The 20,279-nt window shown below is 41.0% G+C and overlaps 1 protein-coding gene across 18 annotated transcripts in view; it reads left to right on the top strand.

The window, feature by feature from the left end:
- AFDN (afadin, adherens junction formation factor) overlaps positions 1–20,279 on the top strand; it is a 144,832-nt gene that overhangs the window by 47,490 nt on the left and 77,063 nt on the right. For all 18 annotated transcript variants that reach the window (XM_027603063.2, XM_027603061.2, XM_027603062.2 and 15 more), the window contains exons 6-8: positions 3,473–3,630; positions 18,465–18,576; positions 19,662–19,829. In XM_027603063.2, the coding sequence (XP_027458864.1) occupies positions 3,473–3,630; positions 18,465–18,576; positions 19,662–19,829 (438 nt within the window). The remainder of the gene's footprint in view (positions 1–3,472; positions 3,631–18,464; positions 18,577–19,661; positions 19,830–20,279) is intronic.

Raw genomic sequence — 20,279 nt, 5'->3', positions numbered from 1 at the left:
GTAACACATTACCTCTGAGATCCAGGTGATGATCTGTTTCTATATATCCTATCTTGTTTGATGAAAGATTCGAAATAACTTAGAAATACATGCACTAAGGAAAATAAAATGAAGAGGAGGGAAAGAAAATACAAAGATGAAGAAGGTAATACAATCTTTGAAAGAACAAGAGGAATGCTCAGAGATGCCTAACATAATGCTGACCCATTGCTTGACAGACCTGGAGGGATTCTCATAGGAAGGAGTTTGACATGATCAAAATGATCATTTCCTCTGATTCCTTGAGGAATATTCAAGTATGCTCAGGGACGTGTAAGTCGTGATAAACATAGCTAGCTGAGAGGATCCATTTTTGTAAGTAACTTAATAAAATATTTTTAGAGGAAATATGCTTTTAATGTGGATTAGGATGTAACATTTATATGTATTGTTACAGGAAACTGCATGTCACGTCAGGCTGTGCCCACAGAGACCCATATTTATTGGGAAAATTTGGGATAATTGGATGGAAAAATTGGATATGATCTGTTAATGAGCTGCTGAAGAGTTTTAAGGTGGGGATTCAGAAGGGTTTTAATTTAGCCTAAGCTTCAGGTCTGGAGTGGTTACTGTGGGAGCAGAATAGAGGATGGATCTGAGGGAACTGCGGTTGGAAGTGAGTGCGTGCTGCCCACGTGAGGGATGGGTTTCTGAGCACAGCTGCTGGGAGCGGCTGGTCAGACAGAAGTCATGTACCAAAGCCTGGTGCAGACTGTAACACCCGTTTCCAGCCAGATGCATGTTGACGGACTGCAATGAGAGAATATTTGGGAGCGGAAGACAGGTTTCGTGGAGCTGCTGGTGTGATCTGGGGGGTGTTCTGAGCTGGTAGTTGAGTGGCACGAGACCAGGTTCTGCCCAGCAGTGTCAGATGGAGAGAGAGATTTGGGAGTAATCTGTGGTTGCCACACAGCAACACTGGGCATGGGTGAGATTCTTTTTGGTAGAAAGTATACAGGTAATATAGAAGAATTTAAGGGAAGGCCACTGTTAAGAGGAGTAGGCAAGGACAAGGGGAAAAAAAAAAAAAACCTCCAAAGAATTAGGAGGAAAACTAGCAGAACATCCAAGAAGTAGAGGTTAAAGAGATAGTTGGGAGCAGAAGGGACCTTTTTCTATATAGGCTCCCCGGAAACCCTAAAAAACTAAATATTATTAGCAAAATAGCTGTTTATGGCTAATGTTAAGGACATCAGATATATTAAGTTCAGGTATTTTGTTTGTCTTTAGTAAATGACTTAGAAAATATATTTTCATAACCTGTTATAGTTACTAGCTTGGCTGTTTCATTGGTAGAAAATATGGGGGACGTGGTCACATGTGGGTAGGGTTTCTGAGACTGACAGCTCAGTCTATTATTTTCCTGTCTGGTTAGCCTGAGGATTGGCTCCCTGAATTCTCATGACCTGACTCACTACACAGCTGATCAGACTCCTAGCTTGTAAGAAGCTTGGACCCTGGACGTTATAAAGCCTTTTTAACACTCGGGTCTATACACTTTGTGATCCTCAAAGTGCAGTTGGCCCCGAAATGCCCTGTATATGTCAGTTAATTGTTTTGTGGCACTGTCTTGCTATCAGCTAAGGCCGTGGATTTCTTACTGAGACATCGTTGGCAGCAGCGTGAGGCTTTTCTAGGAGCCGCTTTGGGAGCTGCAGGGCACAGTGACAGGGATCCCGTAGTTGGGGTCCTGGAGAGCTGCAGGCCTCGGTGTGCCCCTTTTCAGAGCAGGGTAGCAGTCCTGCTTAGTCTCAGAGCTGAAACATAGATTTATACAGATCGATTTCAGTCCATTGTAGGGATTTTAAATTGTTAGCTGCTCCTCTCTTCTTCCTTAGCAAATTGGGTGGTATGTATCTCTACGAGGGGGACACTGTGGTGTTAGGCTCATCAACTGAAAACCTTTTGAATTGGACTCCACACTCATTATACTAAAACCAAGTAAAGTTTTAGATATTCTGAAACATTCAGATGGATGCTAAAAGTCATTCCATCCAGTAACTAAGTTCATTTGGCCAGTGAATATGAATTTTACAGCTACCTTATCATGATGTGTCCTTTAGAAGTGCTACTTAAAATCATGTTATCAAAAAAATAAATAAATAAAATAAAATTATGTTATCTGTAGGAACCATACTGACTTTTTAAATGATTTTCTGGTAAAACCTGTCCTTAAATTTTTTCAGACCAAATAGTCTTTCATCCTCTAAGGTCTGTAACTTTGGGATTGTAAAGTACTTGGCTTTTAGCAGATGCAAAGTTTTTTAGAAAAATTAAATTTCTGACCATTTGCATTTTTTTGTAGCCATCTCGTCAGCTTTCAAAACAGGTGGTCTGGTTTGCTCTTTGGTTGTCTAAAGCACACAGAGATGTTACCTCAGTCTACAAAATTGTTTTCTGCTCTTTCTCTTATACGTGTTTTTCTTATAAATTAATTCAAATATGCATCTGGAAGTAGAGTGTAATTAAATCAGAAGGGAATGCGTTTGGTAGAATAGGATACGTGCTTCAAAACCTGCCTCCCTGCTGGGGCTGTCATCCCCACTGCAGCTGTCCTTTGCCTAGAAGCCGGGGCCTCTTCGAGAGCACGAGGGGGGTTGTGCGCACTCCCTACACACATAGGCATGGGTTCGCTCTTTCTTGCCTCTGCGCACGCACAGAGCCAAAGCCTCCCAGTGGCTCCCGCTTCACCTAGAGTCAAATCCAGACTCTCTCGATTGTGGTCTGGCCTCGGCCAGTCTCACTGCATTTCCCTCTTTTCACCTGGGGTTCATCTCTGGCCGGTGAGCCCAGCCAGACCCACGCTAGCTGTAGGCCTTGGCACCTGCTTGTCGCTCTGCCCAGGAAGCTCTTGAGGTGGCCATGAGGCTGCTGCATGTCCCTCAGGGCTCGTGGCAGGTGTTCATCTTCATAGAAGGCTTTACAGTCCCAGGAGCTTAGGAAGCTCCTGGTCATTTTCTTTCTTACAACCCTGCTTATGTTTTCCACAACATGTACCACTGTCTGACCTGTTCATCGCTGTGTCCTCGGCATTGGAACATGGGGGCCCCCAGTCTGTGTAAGTTTGTATGTGGTTAAATGCTTTGACAGGCAGCGCTATCAAAACACTGCGGAGTTGCTTCCTTTTCTCATCCTTTACCCATAGTGAAAATCGGTTCATCATTATAAAAATTACTTGGGCTTGAAGAGAGGACAGAAAGTGTCTTTGTCATACAGGATTATTCACTATAGCAAAGTGTTGATAGATCAACGAGTGACTGTAAATGTCTGTTTAACAGGACATGAATATAGAAGTATTACACAGATTCCGTCTTTGTACTCCTTGCAACTGGAACTTAGGTGCCCTTTTTTAAAGTGATCATAATTGTTAGCTATCTTTGTTACTGGAATAAAATAAAGTAGTGCTCAAAGATGTCAAAATGTTTTTTTTCAGGTGGAACATTGAGAATTTATGCAGATAGTTTAAAACCAAATATTCCCTACAAGACAATCCTGCTGTCTACCACAGATCCTGCAGACTTTGCTGTGGCTGAAGCTTTAGAGAAATACGGTCTGGAAAAAGAAAATCCTAAGGATTACTGCATTGCCCGGGTAAGTAACTATCAAATCAGAACTTACCAGTATTACACATGCTACAACTTCACATTTAAGTGGAAAGATATTCTTTATTTTTATTTTTTTATTTTTTTATTATGTTAATCACCATACATCACGTCATTAGCCATTGTTTGTGCTCCATGTAGAACATGCCCTCTTTAATACCCATCACCAGGCTAACCCATCCCCCCAACACCTCCACTCTAGAATCCTCAGTTTGTTTTTCAGAGTCCATCGTCTCTCATGATTCGTCACCCTCTCCGATTTACTCCCCTTCGTTCTTCCCTCCTACTATCTTCTTTTTTTTTTTCTTAACGTATATTGCATTATTTGTTTCAGAGGTACAGATCTGTGATTCAACAGTCTTGCACGATTCACAGCGCTCACCATAGCACATACCCTCCCCAATGTCTATCACCCAGCCACCCCATCCCTCCCACCCCCCACCACTCCAGCAACCCTCAGTTTGTTTCGTGAGATTAAGAATTCCCCATATCACTGAGGTCATATGATACATGTTTTTCTCTGATTGACTTATTTCACTCAGCATAACACCCTCCAGTTCCATCCATGTCATTGCACATGGCAAGATCTCATTCCTTTTGATGGCTGCATAATATTCCATTGTATATACATATACCACCTCTTCTTTATCCATTCATCTGTCGATAGACACCTTGGCTCTCTCCCCAGTTTGGCTATTGTGGACATTGCTGCTATAAACATTGGGGTGCACGTACCCCTTCGGATCCCTACGTTTGTGTCTTTGTGGTAAATACCCAGTAGTGCAATTGTTGGATCCTATGGTACCTCTATTTTCAACTGTTTGAGGAACCTCCATACTGTTTTCCAGAGTGGTTGCACCAGCTTGCATTCCCACCAACAGTGTGGGAGGGTTCCCCTTTCTCCACATCCCCGCCAACATCTGTCGTTTCCTGACTTGTTAATTTTAGCCATTCTGACTGGTGTGAGGTGGTATCTCATTGAGGTTTTGACTTGGATTTCCCTGAAGCCGAGCGACGTTGAGCACTTTTTCATGTGTCTGTTGGCCATTTGGATGTCTTCTTTGGGAAAATGTCTGTTCATGTCTTCTGCCCATTTCTTGATTGGATCATTTGTTCTTTGGGTGTTGAGTTTGATAAGTTCTTTATAGATTTTGGATACGAGCCCTTTATCTGATAGGTCATTTGCAAATATCTTCTCCCATTCTGTCGGTTGTTTTTTGGTTTTGTTGACTGTTTCCTTTGCTGTGCAAAAGCTTTTAATTTGAAGTATCAATAGTTCATTTTTGCCCTGGCTTCCCTTGCCTTTGGCGATGTTTCTAGGAAGAAGTTGCTGCGGCTGAGGTGGAAGAGGTTGCTGCCTGTGTTCTCCTTTAGGATTTTGATGGACTCCTGTCTCACATTTAGGTCTTTCAACGATTTGGAGTCTATTTTTGTGTGTGGTGTAAGGAAATGGTCCAGTTTCATTCTTCTGCATGTGGTTGCCAATTTTCCCAACACCATTTGTTGAAGAGACTGTCTTTTTTCCATTGGACATTCTTTCCTGCTTTGTCGAAGATTAGTTGACGATAGAGTTGAGGGTCCATTTCTGGGCTCTCTATTCTGTTCCATTGATCTATGTGTCTGTTTTTGTGCCAGTACCAAACTGTCTTGATGATGCCAGCTTTGTAATAGAGCTGGAAGTCCAGAATTGTGATGCCGCCAGCTTTGCTTTTCTTTTTCAACATTCCTCTGGCTATTCGGGGTCTTTTCTGGTTCCATACAAATTTTAGGATGATTTGTTTCATTTCTTTGAAAAAGGTGGATGGTATTTTGATGGGCATTGCATTGAATGTGTAGATTGCTCTGGGTAGCATTGACATCTTCACAATATTTGTTCTTCCAATCCATGAGCATGGACCGTTTTTCCATTTCTTTGTGTCTTCCTCAATTTCTTTCATGAGTATTTTATAGTTTTCTGAGTACAGATCCTTTGCCTCTTTGGTTACATTTATTCCTAGGTATCTTACGGTTTTGGGTGCAATTATAAATGGGATCGACTCCTTAATTTCTCTTTCTTCTGTCTTGTTGTTGGTGTATAGGAATGCCACTGATTTCTGTGCATTGATTTTATATCCTGCCACTTTACTGAATTCCTGTATGAGTTCTAGCAGTTTTGGGGTGGAGTCCTTTCGGTTTTCCACATAAAGTATCATATCATCTGCAAACAGTGAGAGTTTGACTTCCTCTTTGCCGATTTGGATGACTTTGATTTCTTTTTGTTGTCTGATTGCTGTGGCTAGGACTTCTAGTACTATGTTGAATAGCAGTGGTGAGAGTGGACATCCCTGCCGCATTCCTGACCTTAGGGGGAAAGCTCTCTGTTTTTCCCCATTGAGTCTGATATTTGCTGTGGGTTTTTCATAGATGGCTTTTATGATATTGAGATATGTACCCTCTATCCCTATACTCTGAAGAGTTTTGATCAAGAAAGGCTGCTGTACTTTGTCAAATGCTTTTTCTGCAACTATCGAGAGGATCATATGATTCTTGTTCTTTCTTTGTTAATGTATTGTAGGACGTTGATTGATTTGCAGATGTTGAACCAACCTTGCAGCCCAGGGATAAATCCCACTTGGTCGAGGTGAATAATCCTTTTAATGTACTGTTGGATCCTATTAGCTAGTATTTTGGTGAGAATTTTTGCATCCATGTTCACAAAGGATATTGGTCTGTAATTCTCCTTTTTGATGGGGTCTTTGTCTGGTTTGGGGATCAAGGTAATGGTGGCCTCATAAAATGAGTTTGGAAGTTTTCCTTCCATTTCTATTTTTTGGAACAGTTTCAGGAGAGTAGGTATTAATTCTTCCTTAAATGTTTGGTAGAATTGCCCTGAGAAGCCATCTGGCTCCGGGCTTTTGTTTGTTGGGAGATTTTTGATGACTGCTTCAATTTCCTTAGCGGTTATAGGTCTGTTCAGGTTTTCTATTTCTTGCTGGTTCAATTTTGGTAGTTGATACATCCCTAGGAATTCATCCATTTCTTCCAGGTTATCTAATTTGCTGGCATATAGTTGCTCATAATATGTTCTTATAATTGTTTGTATTTCTTTGGTGTTGGTTGTGATCTCTCCTCTTTCATTCATGATTTTGTTGATTTGGGTCTTTTCTCTTTTCTTTTTGATAAGTCTGGCCAGGGGTTTATCAATCTTGTTAATTCTTTCAAAGAACCAGCTCCTAGTTTCATTGGTCTGTTCTACTGTTCTTTTGGTTTCTAGTTCATTGATTTCTGCTCTGATCTTTATTATTTCTCTTCTCCTGCTGGGTTTAGGTTTTATTTGCTGTTTTTTCTCTAGCTCCTTTAGGTGTAGGGTTAGGTTGTGTATTTGAGACCTTTCTTATTTCTTGAGAAAGGCTTGTATTGCTATATACTTTCCTCTTAGGACTGCCTTTGCTGTATCCCAAAGATTTTGAACAGTTGTGTTTTCATTTTCATTGGTTTCCATGAATTTTTTAAATTCTTCTTTAATTTCCTGGTTGACCCATTCATTCTTTAGTAGGATGCTCTTTAGCCTCCATGTATTTGAGTTCTTTCCGACTTTCCTCTTGTGATTGAGTTCTAGTTTCAAAGCATTGTGGTCTGAAAATATGCAGGGAATAATCCCAATCTTTTGGTACCGGTTGAGACCTGATTTGTGACCTAGGATGTAATCTATTCTGGAGAATGTTCCATGGGCACTAGAGAAGAATGTGTATTCCGTTGCTTTGGGATGGAATGTTCTGAATATGTCTGTGAAGTCCATTTGGTCCAGTGTGTCATTTAAAGTCTTTATTTCCTTGCTGATCTTTTGCTTAGATGATCTGTCCATTTCAGTCAGGAGGGTGTTAAAGTCCCCCACCTTTATTGTATTGTTGTCAATGTGTTTCTTCGCTTTTGTTATTAATTGCCTTATGTAATTGGCTGCTCCCATGTTAGGGGCATAGATATTTACAATTGTTAGATCTTCTTGTTGGATAGACCCTTTAAGTAGGATATAGTGTCCTTCCTCATCTCTTATTACAGTCTTTGTTTTAAAATCTAATTTGTCTGATATAAGGATTGCCACCCCGGCTTTCTTTTGGTGTCCATTAGCACGGTAGATGGTTTTCCACCCCCTCACTTTCAATCTGGGGGTGTCTTTGTGTCTAAAATGAGTCTCTTGCAGACAGCATATCGATGAGTCTTGTTTTTTAATCCAATCTGATAGCCTGTGTCTTTTGATTGGGACATTTAGTCCATTTACATTCAGGGTAACTCTTGAAAGATATGAATTTAGTGCCATTGTATTGCCTGTAAGGTGACTGTTACTGTATATTGTTTGTGTTCCTTTCTGGTCAATGCTGCTTTTAGGCTCTCTCTTTGCTTAGAGGACCCTTTTCAATATTTCTTGTTGGGCTGGTTTCGTGTTTGCAAATTCCTTTAGTTTTTGTTTGTCCTGGAAGCTTTTTATCTCCCCTTCTATTTTCAATGAGAGCCTAGCTGGATATAGTATTCTTGGCTGCATATTTTTCTTGTTTAGTGCTCTGAAGATATCTTGCCAGTTCTTTCTGGCCTGCCAGGTCTCTGGATAGGTCAGTTGCCAATCTAATGTTTTCACTGCTGTAGATTACAGACCTCTTGTCCCAAGCTGCTTTTAGGATTTTCTGTCTGTCTCTGAGACTCGTAAGTTTTACTATTAGATGTCGGGGTGTTGACCTATTTTTATTGATTTTGAGAGGGGTTCTCTGTGCCTCCTGGATTTTGATGCCTGTTTCCTTCCCCACATTAAGGAAGTTCTCTGCTATCATTTGCTCCAATATACCTTCTGCCCCTCTCTCTTTCTTCTTCTTCTGGGATCCCAATTATTCTAATGTTGTTTCATCTCATAGTATCGTTTATCTCTCGAATTCTGCCCTTGTGATCCTGTAGTTGTTTCTCTTTTTCTCAGCTTATTTTCCATCATTTGGTCTTCTATATCCCTGATTCTCTCTTCTGCCCCATTTATCCTAGCATTTATTGCCCCCATTTTTTATTTCACCTCATTAATAGCCTTTTTGATTTCGATTTGGTTAGATTTATTTCTTTTGTTTCTCCAGAAAGGGTTTCTCTAATAACTTCCATGCTTTTTTCAAGCCTAGCTAGTATCTTTAAAGTCATGATTCTGAACTCCAGGTCCGACATCGTGCCAATGTCTGTATTGAGTAGGTCCCTGGCAGACGGTACTACCTCTTGTTCTTTTTGTTAAGGTGATTTTTTCTGTCTTGTCATTTTATCCAGAGGAGAATAGATGAATGAGAGAACAGAATGCTAACAGGGTAACAACGTCCCCAGCAAATATACTCTAAACAAATCAGAAAAGACCTGAACCAGGGGAAAAGAAAGGGAAAGAAAGAAAAAAGAAAGAGGAAAAAAAAAAGAAAAAGATAAAAACAAACAAAACCAAATATGATCAGATATGATCAGGCTAGTGCATAGATTCTTGCTACACACTAGATTTGGGTGTATTTCGGTTTGTTAGAAGAAAGTGCTTCCTGAAATTTTTAAGAAAGACATATATATACAAAATAAGGGTTGATATGATGAAAGGATGGAATATGACTGTAAAGATGAAAATTATAAAAAATTTTATAAAAGGAATTGATACGATAAGTTTGAAAAAAGAGGATTTAAAAAAAGAAAGAAAGAAAGAAAAAGGCGGGGGAGAGAAATGTGATCAGGCAGGAGACTAGAACAAAGCCATACACTAGAGACTTAGGGTATATTTTGATCTGTTAGAAGAAAGTTTATCTCAAAGTTTTAAAGAGGGCGCCTGGGTGGCTCAGTCGGTTAAGCGACTGCCTTCGGCTCAGGTCATGATCCTGGAGTCCCGGGATCGAGTCCCGCATCGGGCTCCCCGCTCAGCGGGGAGTCTGCTTCTCCCTCTGACCCTCTTCCCTCTCGTGCTTTCTATCTCTCATTCTCTCTCTCTCTCAAATAAATAAATGAAATCTTCAAAAAAAAAAAAAAGATTAAAAAAAAAGTTTTAAAGAGATAACAATTTATATACATATATATGTGTATATATATATATATATATATATATATATGTATATATGCCAAAAATAAGGGTAACTACTATGAAGGGATGGAATATGACTCTAAAAATGAAAAATAAAAATTTTTTTTAAAAAAGGGATTGGGAAGATGTTGGTTGAAAAAGGGAAAAAAAAATTCAAAAAGACAAAAAAATTAACTTTGAAAGACTAATGAATCCTGGTAAAAAATCCATGAATTCTATGTGCAGTATTCCCCTAGCGCTGGAGTTCTGCCGTTCTCCTTGATCCGTAAACTTGGTTTTGGCTTGCGGGCTGTTCGTGCTGATCTTCTGGGGGAGGGGCCTGTTGCCGTGGTTCCCAAATGTCTTTGCCGGAGGCAGAATTGCCCCGCCCTTGTCGGTCCGAGCTAAGCAAGCTGCTTGGGTTTGCTCTCAGGAGCTTTTGTTCCCTGCAAGCTCTCGGTACAGCCTTGGAGGACCAGGGTGAAAATGGTGGCCTCCCAATCTCCTCCCAGGAGGAGCCGAGAACTCGGGGCCCCGCTCCTCAGTGCGCCCCCAGAGAAAAGCAGTCACTCCCGTGTCCCCGGTCTCAGGCCGCACTCCGTGCTCACCCGGCCTGTGACCGAGCGTTTCTATCTCTGGCACCCGACCCCGTGTGGAGTCTCCAAACCCAGCAGATCCCTGCGGTGTGCTCCCGCGCCGCTCCTCGCGGGGGACGGAGGGGAGTCTCCCCAGATCTGTCGCTTGTTGGGTCCCTGCTGGAGGAGCAGTGGCCCAACTGGGCCGTGGATCACAGTTTATGGCCACCCCAAGCTGAGAGCCCGCGCCTTGGCTCCGTCTCTGCAGCCGGCTTCCCCGCTCCGGTCCCTGGGAGCTCTGCTGCACTCAGGCTCCCCCGGTCTTTCTGTGACCCCGAGGGTCCTGAGACCACACTGTCCCGCGAGGCCTCCACCCCCCGCTTAGCCACTGGAGCGACGTCCCTCAGTGGAGCCGGCTTCTAAAAGGTCCGATTTTGTGCTCCGCGGCTCTAACACTTGCCAGAAGCGGCCGACGGAGGCCCCCTTCCCCGCCATCTATCCTCCTGAATATCACCTCGGATTCACTTCTCCACACGTCCTACCTTCCAGTAAGTGGTCACTTCTCTGTTCAGAGAGTTGTTGCTACTCTCCTCTTCGATCTCCTGTTGAGTTCGTAAGTGTTCAGAATGCTTTGATCCCTGTTCAGCTGAATTCTTGGGACCAGATGAAATCCGGGTCTCCTGCTCCTCCGCCAGCTTGCTCCGTCCCCGAAAGATATTCCTTAAGTTAAATGTAGAGTAATTTTCTTCCCATGGTACTATTTAAAATGTAATAAATGGAAACCTTGTCTTAAATATGTGTAAAAAACCAACATTGTCCCTTCCATTACAAAAGTAATAAATAAATATAAAGTAAAAAAAGTGTAAAAAGGTGACTTGAAGAAAATAAAAATCACCCATAATTCTGATACCAAAGGATAACCCCTATTAACATTTATATATATATGACAACATACCTACACGACACTATATATGTATTTTAAGTTCCTGTTTTGCATATATAGATAACAGTATTTTTTAAGTGTTTTTCTCATGGTTTTAATAAGATATATCATGAAGATTCAACTTCTAAATAAAAACTCCAGTTTGCCGTTCTACTAGCACTCGGTGTCTACATTTAGTCATCATCCCCGTCATTTCTTGCATATTATCCTGCAGATAAAGACCGTGTATCTTTCACCCAGTTCTCACAAGGACAGTGAGCTCTTATTCCTCAGAACTGAGCGGGTCACATTTAGTTAAATGAAGCAGGTTTTCTCTTCTGAGACAGACTGCTTGGACAATTCTTAACCTTGAAGTGTGTGCTGGCGTCTTCATTACCACCATTTCCCTGTCAAATCGCATTGGCACTGGGGTTTGACAAGAGATGTCTTCCCTTCCTCATCTTAGCAATCGATAACTAAATCATAAAACAGCCTCCCCCCGCACATACACACTCAGGGTTATGGAGGAATGGTTACGGTGCAGTAAACTGCATGCACTTACCCTCTGCAGCTCTGCTGGGACTGGTGCACCAGCCCAAGGGACACCTTGCACCTGCAGAAGTCTCTGTGTGCCTTTGTGTAATGCATCCTTTCCTCCTCCCCCTTGCCCAGGCAGCCACTGGTTGCCTTCTGTCACTATAAAGTACTTACATTTTGTAGAATGTTTATGTAAGTAGCCTTACATAGCTTGTACTCTTGTTGGTTGCTTGTAACGATTTCAAGTGTGCTTGCTTGTGTCCATGCTTGTCCTTTTTGTTGCTGAGTAGTATTTCATTATATGGATATTTCCAAATTTATTCATCTACTTATCTGTTGACGGACATTTGGGTGGTTTCCAGTTTTTGGCTGTTAGAATAAAGCTACTATGAGCATATGTGTGCAGGTCTTCTCACAGACGTTTTTTCTCGAGTTTGTGTAACTGAAGAAACTTTGAAACTGTATTCCAACGTGATTATATTGTGTTCCATCTGCATCAGAAGTTTGTGAGAGCACCATATTTGATGTGGTCAGTTATTTTAAATGCTAGCCGTTTTGATAGGTTATAGTAGTATCTCATCGTGGGAAACATTTTTAGGGGCGCCTGGGTGGCTCGGTTAAGTGTCTGACTTGGGCTCAGGTCATGATCCCGGGGTCCTGGAATCCAGTCCCACGTCGGGCTCCCTGTTCAGCAGGAGGCCTGCTTCTCCCTCTTCCCCTGCCCCTACTCCCTGCTCATGCTCTCTCTCTTTCAAATAAATAAAATCTTCAAAAAAAATTTTTTTTTAATTTCCCTGTTGAGAGAGATATATTAAGTCCTTTGTATGATACATATGTTGTGTATATTTTTTCCCAGTCTGACTCGGTTTGCCTTTTCATTTTTTAAATGATGCCGTTTAGAGAATAAATTTTTATTTTTGTGGAAGTCAACTTTTTTGTTTTTAGCATTCCTTTGTGTCCTCTTAAAAGAATGTGCCTCTTCTGAGGTTCCATATACTTATCTCCTCTGTATTAATATTATTTTTTTAAGATTTTATTTATTTGATAGAGAGCAGGAGCAGAGGGGAGGGGCAGAGGGAGAGGGAGAAGCAGGCTCCCTGTTGAGCAGGGAGCCCGATGATGGATGGTGCCTGTGCCAGCTCCATCCCAGGACCCCGGGTCATGATCTGAGCAGAAGTTGTATGCTTAAATGAGCCACCCACGTGCCCCTCCTCCTGTGTCTTATAGAAGTTTTATAGTTTTAGTTTTTACACTTATGTCTGTGTGTTCCGCTTCAAGTTAACCTCATTGTACAGTGTGAGATTAAGGTAGATGTTCATTTTTTTCCATGCAGATATCCAGTTGATCCAGCACCATTTGTTAAAAAGGCTTTCTTTTCTCCCATTGAGTGCTTTGACACCTTTGTTGAAAATCAGTTGACCATATATATATATATGTGGTTCGATTTCAGGAATTTGTTCTGTTAATCTGTATGTCCTGTATCTTTTTGTGAGTATTAACCTGTATTGATTACTGTAGATTTTATAGTAAGTCTTAAAGTTTTACTGGGTAAAGTAAGTCTCAATTTTGTTGTTTATGTTTTTGATTTTAAAAATTGCTTCCATTATTCTAGGTCATTTGTGTTTCTGAAAAAATTTCAGAATCAGCTTGTCAGTTTGTACACAGAAGGTGCTGGAATTGTGACTGGGTTGGCATGGGTTCTGTAGATGAGTCAGAGAGACGTCCACCCTCGAAGTGTCCATTCTGCCAGGCTGCGAACACAGGGCGCCTCTTTGTTGATGTGGTCTTTGAGCCCCAGCAGTATTTTGTAGCATTCATTGTAGAGGTCTTAGACCGCTATTGTTAGCTATAGATGGAATTAAATAAAAGGGCTTGGTGAGTTTTATGGCTTTTATCTTTTTGCTGAAAAGCTAAGAAGTTGTATTCAATTAGAAAAACTATTTGGTAGATCTGCAATTTTAGGAATATAGCTCAGTTTTTAGCTGAAAATAAAACAGATTTTTTTCCCCATTAAAATGACAATAAAGAAATAAAATCTGTATAAATGCACAAGAACAAAGAAAGAGAATGAAAGAAGACATGGCAAAAGAGCAGAGTTGTGAATGAAATTCTGGAGAGGTAAATGACTGGTATCCCACTTGTTGGGCCCAAGGAAACCTGCAGAGAGAACCTAGCAGGAAGAAACTGGCCAAGCGCCCACATCACAATCCCCAGCAGACTCAGGAATGAGGGGCTGTAGCGCTTGCTGAGTCAGCATTGAAGTTGGGCTAAAATGAAATTGGTTTGAAAGTTTTCATAAGAAGTGGCAGACCCCACCAGATTCCCTTCACCATCCCCGCTACTGTGTCATCTCTCCATCTGAAGGCTGTGATGGAGGTGACGGGGGCAGAGGCCTTGCATTTAAGGGTAACAGAGTAGCAGGATATGGCAAGGGTCTTTACTGAAGATGGGAGGGTGAAGTGGAAGCTCTTCCCAGGACACTGACAGCCAGAAGATGTGAGGATTTCTCCCAGAAGGCACCCTCCCGCCAAGGGACAGAGATCTGTATGGAAACTGACCTGTGGAAGCTCAGTCAAGTAACTTCACTCAGAGGGCTCCCGACGGTCATCCTTGCCCCTCACCTTGAACTTTCTTTGGCCTCACTGTTGAATGTGAACTGATGGCCAAGCTTCAACAGACATTTGAAACACCTTTAAAGTGAAAGACAGACCAACACAAATAGGTAAAAACCTGGTCTTACTTCATGGATGAGACAAGGCAGAAAGCAGATGGAAGTGTTCAAGAAACTGAGAGACTCAGGGAGAAGGAAGACCATGTGTCTGTGGAATAAGACCGCAGTGCTGTCACGAGGGACACTCGGAGAAAGAGACCTTGGAAATTTAAAATAGAAGTCAGTAAGGGATAGGAGAAAAATGCCAGTAGAAGGGGTGGAAGATAAAGCTCAAGATATCTGCCCAAGTGTAGAAAAGAGAAAATATCAGAAAGGTCATCTTGTAGAATACCTAGCACTTAGCTAAATGAGGGTCAGAGAGAGAAAGCAAGAGGACATGGAGAGAGAGAAGTTACCAAGGAAATGTACTAGAATGTCTCCCAGAACTGAAGGGTTTGAGTTTCTAGCTCAAAAAGGGCCCGCTGAGTAATGGTACAGTTACTTCAAAAAAGAGCCAAACCAAGGTGTATTATTTTGAAATTGTAGAAAACCAGAGAAAAGAGAATAATGATTCCAGACAAAAGATTCCAGTTCGCATATAAAGGATCCGGGGGTGGGGGGGCAAGACTGGTGCCAGTCATTTAAGCATAACCATGGAGTCTGGAATACGTGACATGACACAGCACTTTCTGATTCAGAGTGAAATGATTTCCAGTCCAAACTGTTGAGTGGTAGATGGGTGGAACAAAGACATTTCAAAACTTTTAAGGCAAAATTTACCGTCCATTCAGCCTTTCTCAAAAAGGTACTGGAGGATATCCTCCAGCAAAATGATGGAGTGGGCCAAGAAATAGAAAGGTACAGGCTCCCCGAATAGGATGTAGCACAGGAGGTCATCCCGAGGGTGATGAAGAGGAGAGAGAGTCTGGAAGATGTCTTGTCTGTGCAGTCATCCTACATAGCACCCCTTGCACGGTGGAGAGGGTGTTTGAGACTGAAAATAGTGTTTATACATGAGGTGATAAATGTTAGTTATACTGTCTAAAACAAATGGCCAGTAAATTCCTGAGTGTGTTTCTGTGAGGATGTTTTTTCAGTTCTCTGTTGCAGCGATAAATAAGACGCAAACTAAACACCCATCACTAAAGGAATGCTTATGCCATTGGATACCTGTTGCTATGAAACATTATGAATTAAATCTACGCCAGTTGACTGGGGTATACATACATTTTATAAAATACCCTGGTTTTGGAAAAACAGTTACCATAAAATAAAATGGAACAACACAAGTCCATGTCTATGCACACATGACCGTAGAGAAAGATAGATGCCTGAGAAAAATACTCCGCAGGTTACCAGTTACCTACGTGAGGGGAAGGGGAGGGAAAGAAGACTCTGAAATACACGTGTGGTTTGGATGTGAGCCCTCTTAACATTGAGATAGACGCATAAAGATCGTTACTGAACGCATGATTGTAAAAACAGTCATCTCACAATGGGTTTTTTCCTTCCTTATGCTTTTCTGTATTGCAGTGTTTTATAGTGAGCCTGTATTATTTAGAACCCCCACCCTCAAAAGAAAAAAAAATATGCCAAAGCTCATTTCTTTGTGGGGTGAGGAAAGATGGGTGATCACGAGTGTTTGTTTTTTGATATGCTCTTTCATTTCCTTTGGTCTCACTAAGGGCATAAGAAATGGTATTGATAAATTAGAAGGGAAAGTGATGCTTCCGAAATAAAAGATAGATTTTATACTGGATTTCTGGAGAATAGGGTTCATAGATAAAGAAACAGTATCCTGAACTGAAATTCTACCCTACTTTGGGTGGGGGGGTGTTTCATGGGGTGAGGTTGAGGGAATAGGTAGTCAAGGTAAGCATGCATCGCCTCTGAAGGGGAAATACTTAAGATACAGGACATTCTGGTACATTTTCCTCCTGGCGGTTAAGTATGAAGTAGAGGAGAACCCTCTCATAATGCTGGTGATACTGTTGCTTTTCTGTTCAGGAGGAATACATAATGAGCATTAAGGAATTGGGCCCCTGGAGAAGGATGGATTTGGATGCATGTTCCTTATGGTTTTGTTGGTCATGGATGTAAAAAGTGTTCTGGTCAGAATAAAATCAGTCAATCAGTAATGTGCATAGGGTCTGCTTGGCTGAACAGAAACCTGATCCTCTTGCAGCTGCGGCCCTGCTAGTCTGTGAGCACCCAGGGCAGGAACTTGGTTACCAGCGCCTAGCCTTGCACCCGAGACTGGGGATCGCTCAGCTATTCCCAAGGGAATGTTTTTTTGTGTAAGTGTGTGAGAGTCTGGTAAATAATACTCATCAGTTCCATACAAAGTTGCATTTGATACATTGTGTGGTAATGAACTTGATCATTTTTTCCCCTTTCTTTAATTTCTGCCATACTTTTACTGATGACATTCAAACATGAAAGGACACCTTCATCGGGGTCATGAAGTTACGAAAGCCTACTTTGGGCGTGTCGTGACAGGCCTTTTTAAAGTCATTTGATGTTTTCTTTTGAGGGTCTCCTTCTTTGGGTTTTTTCTGTTCTGTTATGTCCTTGCAGATTCTACTTCACAAGCTTAGGGAGTACAAATCAGGAGTTGATTATTGTTTTAATCTTGAATTAGATAGTCTTTGTTCTGTTGGTTTGCCATCTTACCAGTTATGTAATAGGTAGCATTTCCATATTCATTCATTGGTTATTTTAGCTATTTATTCAGTAAATATTAAATTCCTCTTGCTCGTTCATTACTCTGTTGGGGTACAAAAGCAAGGGCTATCTCTGAAAGAACTTCACTAAAGGGGGACAGAGAAGCCAGGAGTGAGAAACGCAAAACAAGGAGCCCTGGAGCGAGCATGGTGGTCAGGGAAGGCTTCCTGGAGGAGCCATAGTTGAGCTAGACATGGATGCTGGGAAACGAGCCTTTTAGACTCAAGAGATCATGGACACGTGGAACTCGTGGCTTAATCTGAGAGCTCTGAGTAGTGGCTGGGATCTACCAGGGTGCGTGACAAAGACTGGCGCAGGAGAGGGGCAAAGGTCAGGTTCTGAACTGTGTGTGTTCTAAGCCCAAGGTACTAAATTCAATACAAAACAGTACAAGAAAAGATTAATTACTTTAGCAGGACAGTGCATTGTAACATATTTGTCTTTTTCAGGTAACTTGAAGCAGTGTAGAAAGAAATTAAAGGGTTCTATACAAGAGTCTAATCCATTTAGTATATGAATATGATGATATATTTGATTGGTAAGGTTTATTGAGATAACATTGTAGTACCGTAGGTTGCAAATAATGTTCAGATGCCAGTGGCTTGGCTGCTTCTCCTATTTTCTATAATCATGTTTTGGTTTGCTTTAATACTAAAGTAGAATGAAGGAAGGGCAAAAGTCCAGCAGGTGCATGAGATTATTGGGCTACTGTCACCTAGATTCTCCCTCGGTATTACTGGGGGCTTTCCCAGATGATTAAGAAAATTGTTTGGCTACCATAAAAACATAAAAGTTAATACAGCATTATGAATTTTAAGAGTGTCTTTGAATGTAGTCTTTTAAAACAGATGCTTAAAAACATTTGTTGAATGAATAGCCCTGTGGTATAGCTAAATGATCTTATTAAAATTTAATCATAAAGACCGATTATCTACAAGAAAAAGAATGCTATGCTGTTTCGTTGGTAGGTGACAGTTATCCTGAGAGACCTCCCATTAGATGAAACTATAAAAACAATTATTTGATGATGCAAAGAAAGTGGATTAGGGACCAGAGACTGAGTAGTGGAGTGGTCTTTCCTTAAAAATTACAGAAATTACCCACAATTTGACCATTACATACCGTCCTTCCATATAAGTTTGTCAAAAAACAAACAAACATTACTCCGCTCATTCTTTTTGGGGACCAGAGAGGCAGGTAGATAAAAACAGCAAAGCTTTTTCTTGGAAGTTGTTGTCCTTCACTTTCGTTGATAGTTGGAGAATTGTCTGTCGTGTTTGATCAGTTTAATTTTACCGTGACTTTATTTACAGTAAATTCTGGTTTGTAAATCCTGGTAATTTACTTTTTAGGTATAGCACAGTTAATTATTTTTCCCTTTCAGGTTATGCTTCCTCCTGGAGCCCAGCATTCTGATGAAAAAGGTGCTAAAGAAATTATCCTTGATGATGATGAGTGTCCTTTACAGATCTTCAGGGAATGGCCAAGTGACAAAGGTAAAGGGTAATTTTATTTGTTAAAGAATTACTTATATGCTACATTAAATTTCTGCCAGATATGTGAGTTGTTAACTATGAGGATGCTGGGGAGCGTGCGTGGCAGGATTTTTTGGTTTTGTGTGTATGTGTGTGTGTTTGCTATATAGTTTTTTAGCTCATTCCTAGACTTGACAGATGTTGTCCTGAGGGCCACACTCCGCTTGTGTGAGTTTGGAGTGTAGGCCTGGAACAGGCTGTCCCGCCGTAGGAGGAGAACCTTGTCTGGAAGGAACAGGACGGGGGTCCCGCACTGTGTCAGCCAGCGCAAGAGCACTGTTCTCTGTCAGTGGCAGGGTCCTCTCCACGCTGAGCGCTTGTAACGGGGACAGTGACCTACAGCCTTAGAGATTGTCCAGGAGTTTAGTCATTTCAAATGAGAAATCCAGACTTTTCGCCATTCAGTTTCCCCTAATTATTTCAGAGCAGTGAAGGTTGAAAGCTATAGTTTTCTTGCCTTCAGTTTCACACTGTAAGCTGGGTGTCCTTGAGTAGAGGCCTTTGCGTAAGGAAGACATACAGATTGATTGCCCATTCATCCTATCAGTAATGTCGACTGGTAGTTTAAAGTATACACTTGCTTAGTCTACCTCTTTATAATATAAATTCAAATTGCTTTGAATTCTGAGTTAATTCAGTTGAGTTAAATAAAAATCAGGTCAACTAAAAATATATTTGTGTATATGTATTTGTGTATGCATGTAGTGTGTGTGTGTGATTGTATTTATTGATCATGGGATTACTTACCAATATGAACATTGATTTGTTCTTAAACTGATGCTGTGTTGTTTTCAAGCATGTCATGTGCTTGGGTAGTTGTTAATTTAAAATAAGCTTTGGAAATTGCTAGAATTTTTCAGAACACGAGTGACTAATATTTCCTCTACTGAGTAAAAGTATAAATTGGGTAAGCCTTCACTCAGTCACTCCTTGGGAGATGTTAAATTATATTTTCTTGGTAAATCTTAGAAGAGTTGATGGTGAGTCATTTGGCCATGTATGCTGATTTGAGTCTGCTTGATGATTGACACTGTGCACTGTTCTAGGGGTTTTAGTCTTTCAGTTGAAGAGGAGGCCACCAGACTATATCCCAAAGAAAACTAAGAAACATGTCGATGGGAAGCTGCTGAAGGGCAAGGAGAGAGCAGAGGGGTCGGGCTACGGCTCTGCGCTCCCGCCTGAGAAGCTGCCCTATCTAGTAGAGCTAAGCCCAGGTGAGACATACTGTCAGCATACATTGTTCTGTCCTCAAGTGTTGATGCTCTTAATGAATTTTATTTAAGTATCCTTTCTGTTGGCTGACAACCCTTTTTTAGACCCTTTATTTTTTTTTTAAAGTTGTTTTTATAATATGATATTTAAGAAAAACCAGAACCTTAAGGTCACAGGATATGTATATTTATGCATAAAAATAGAGTTCACATGGACAAAAACGAATACTGAAAAACAAAATTTAAAATAGTGAACATGGAGAGTTTAAGGAGAAGTTTAAATGATCCACTTTTAAAATTTTTTTCCAAAAATAACCTATAAAATACTTAACCTAAAAAATGACAAACTGAAATGTACTCTTAGGGCAAATTTGATAGAAGCAAGTGTGTGTGTGTGTGTATTTACCATAGTATTGTTGAAGGTATGAACAGTGTCTGAGAAGGTATCTTTAA

This window comes from Zalophus californianus, chromosome 7 (genome assembly GCF_009762305.2).
Source record: "Zalophus californianus isolate mZalCal1 chromosome 7, mZalCal1.pri.v2, whole genome shotgun sequence".
NCBI lineage: Eukaryota > Metazoa > Chordata > Mammalia > Carnivora > Otariidae > Zalophus > Zalophus californianus.
This window is presented reverse-complemented; position numbering and strand designations above follow the sequence as displayed.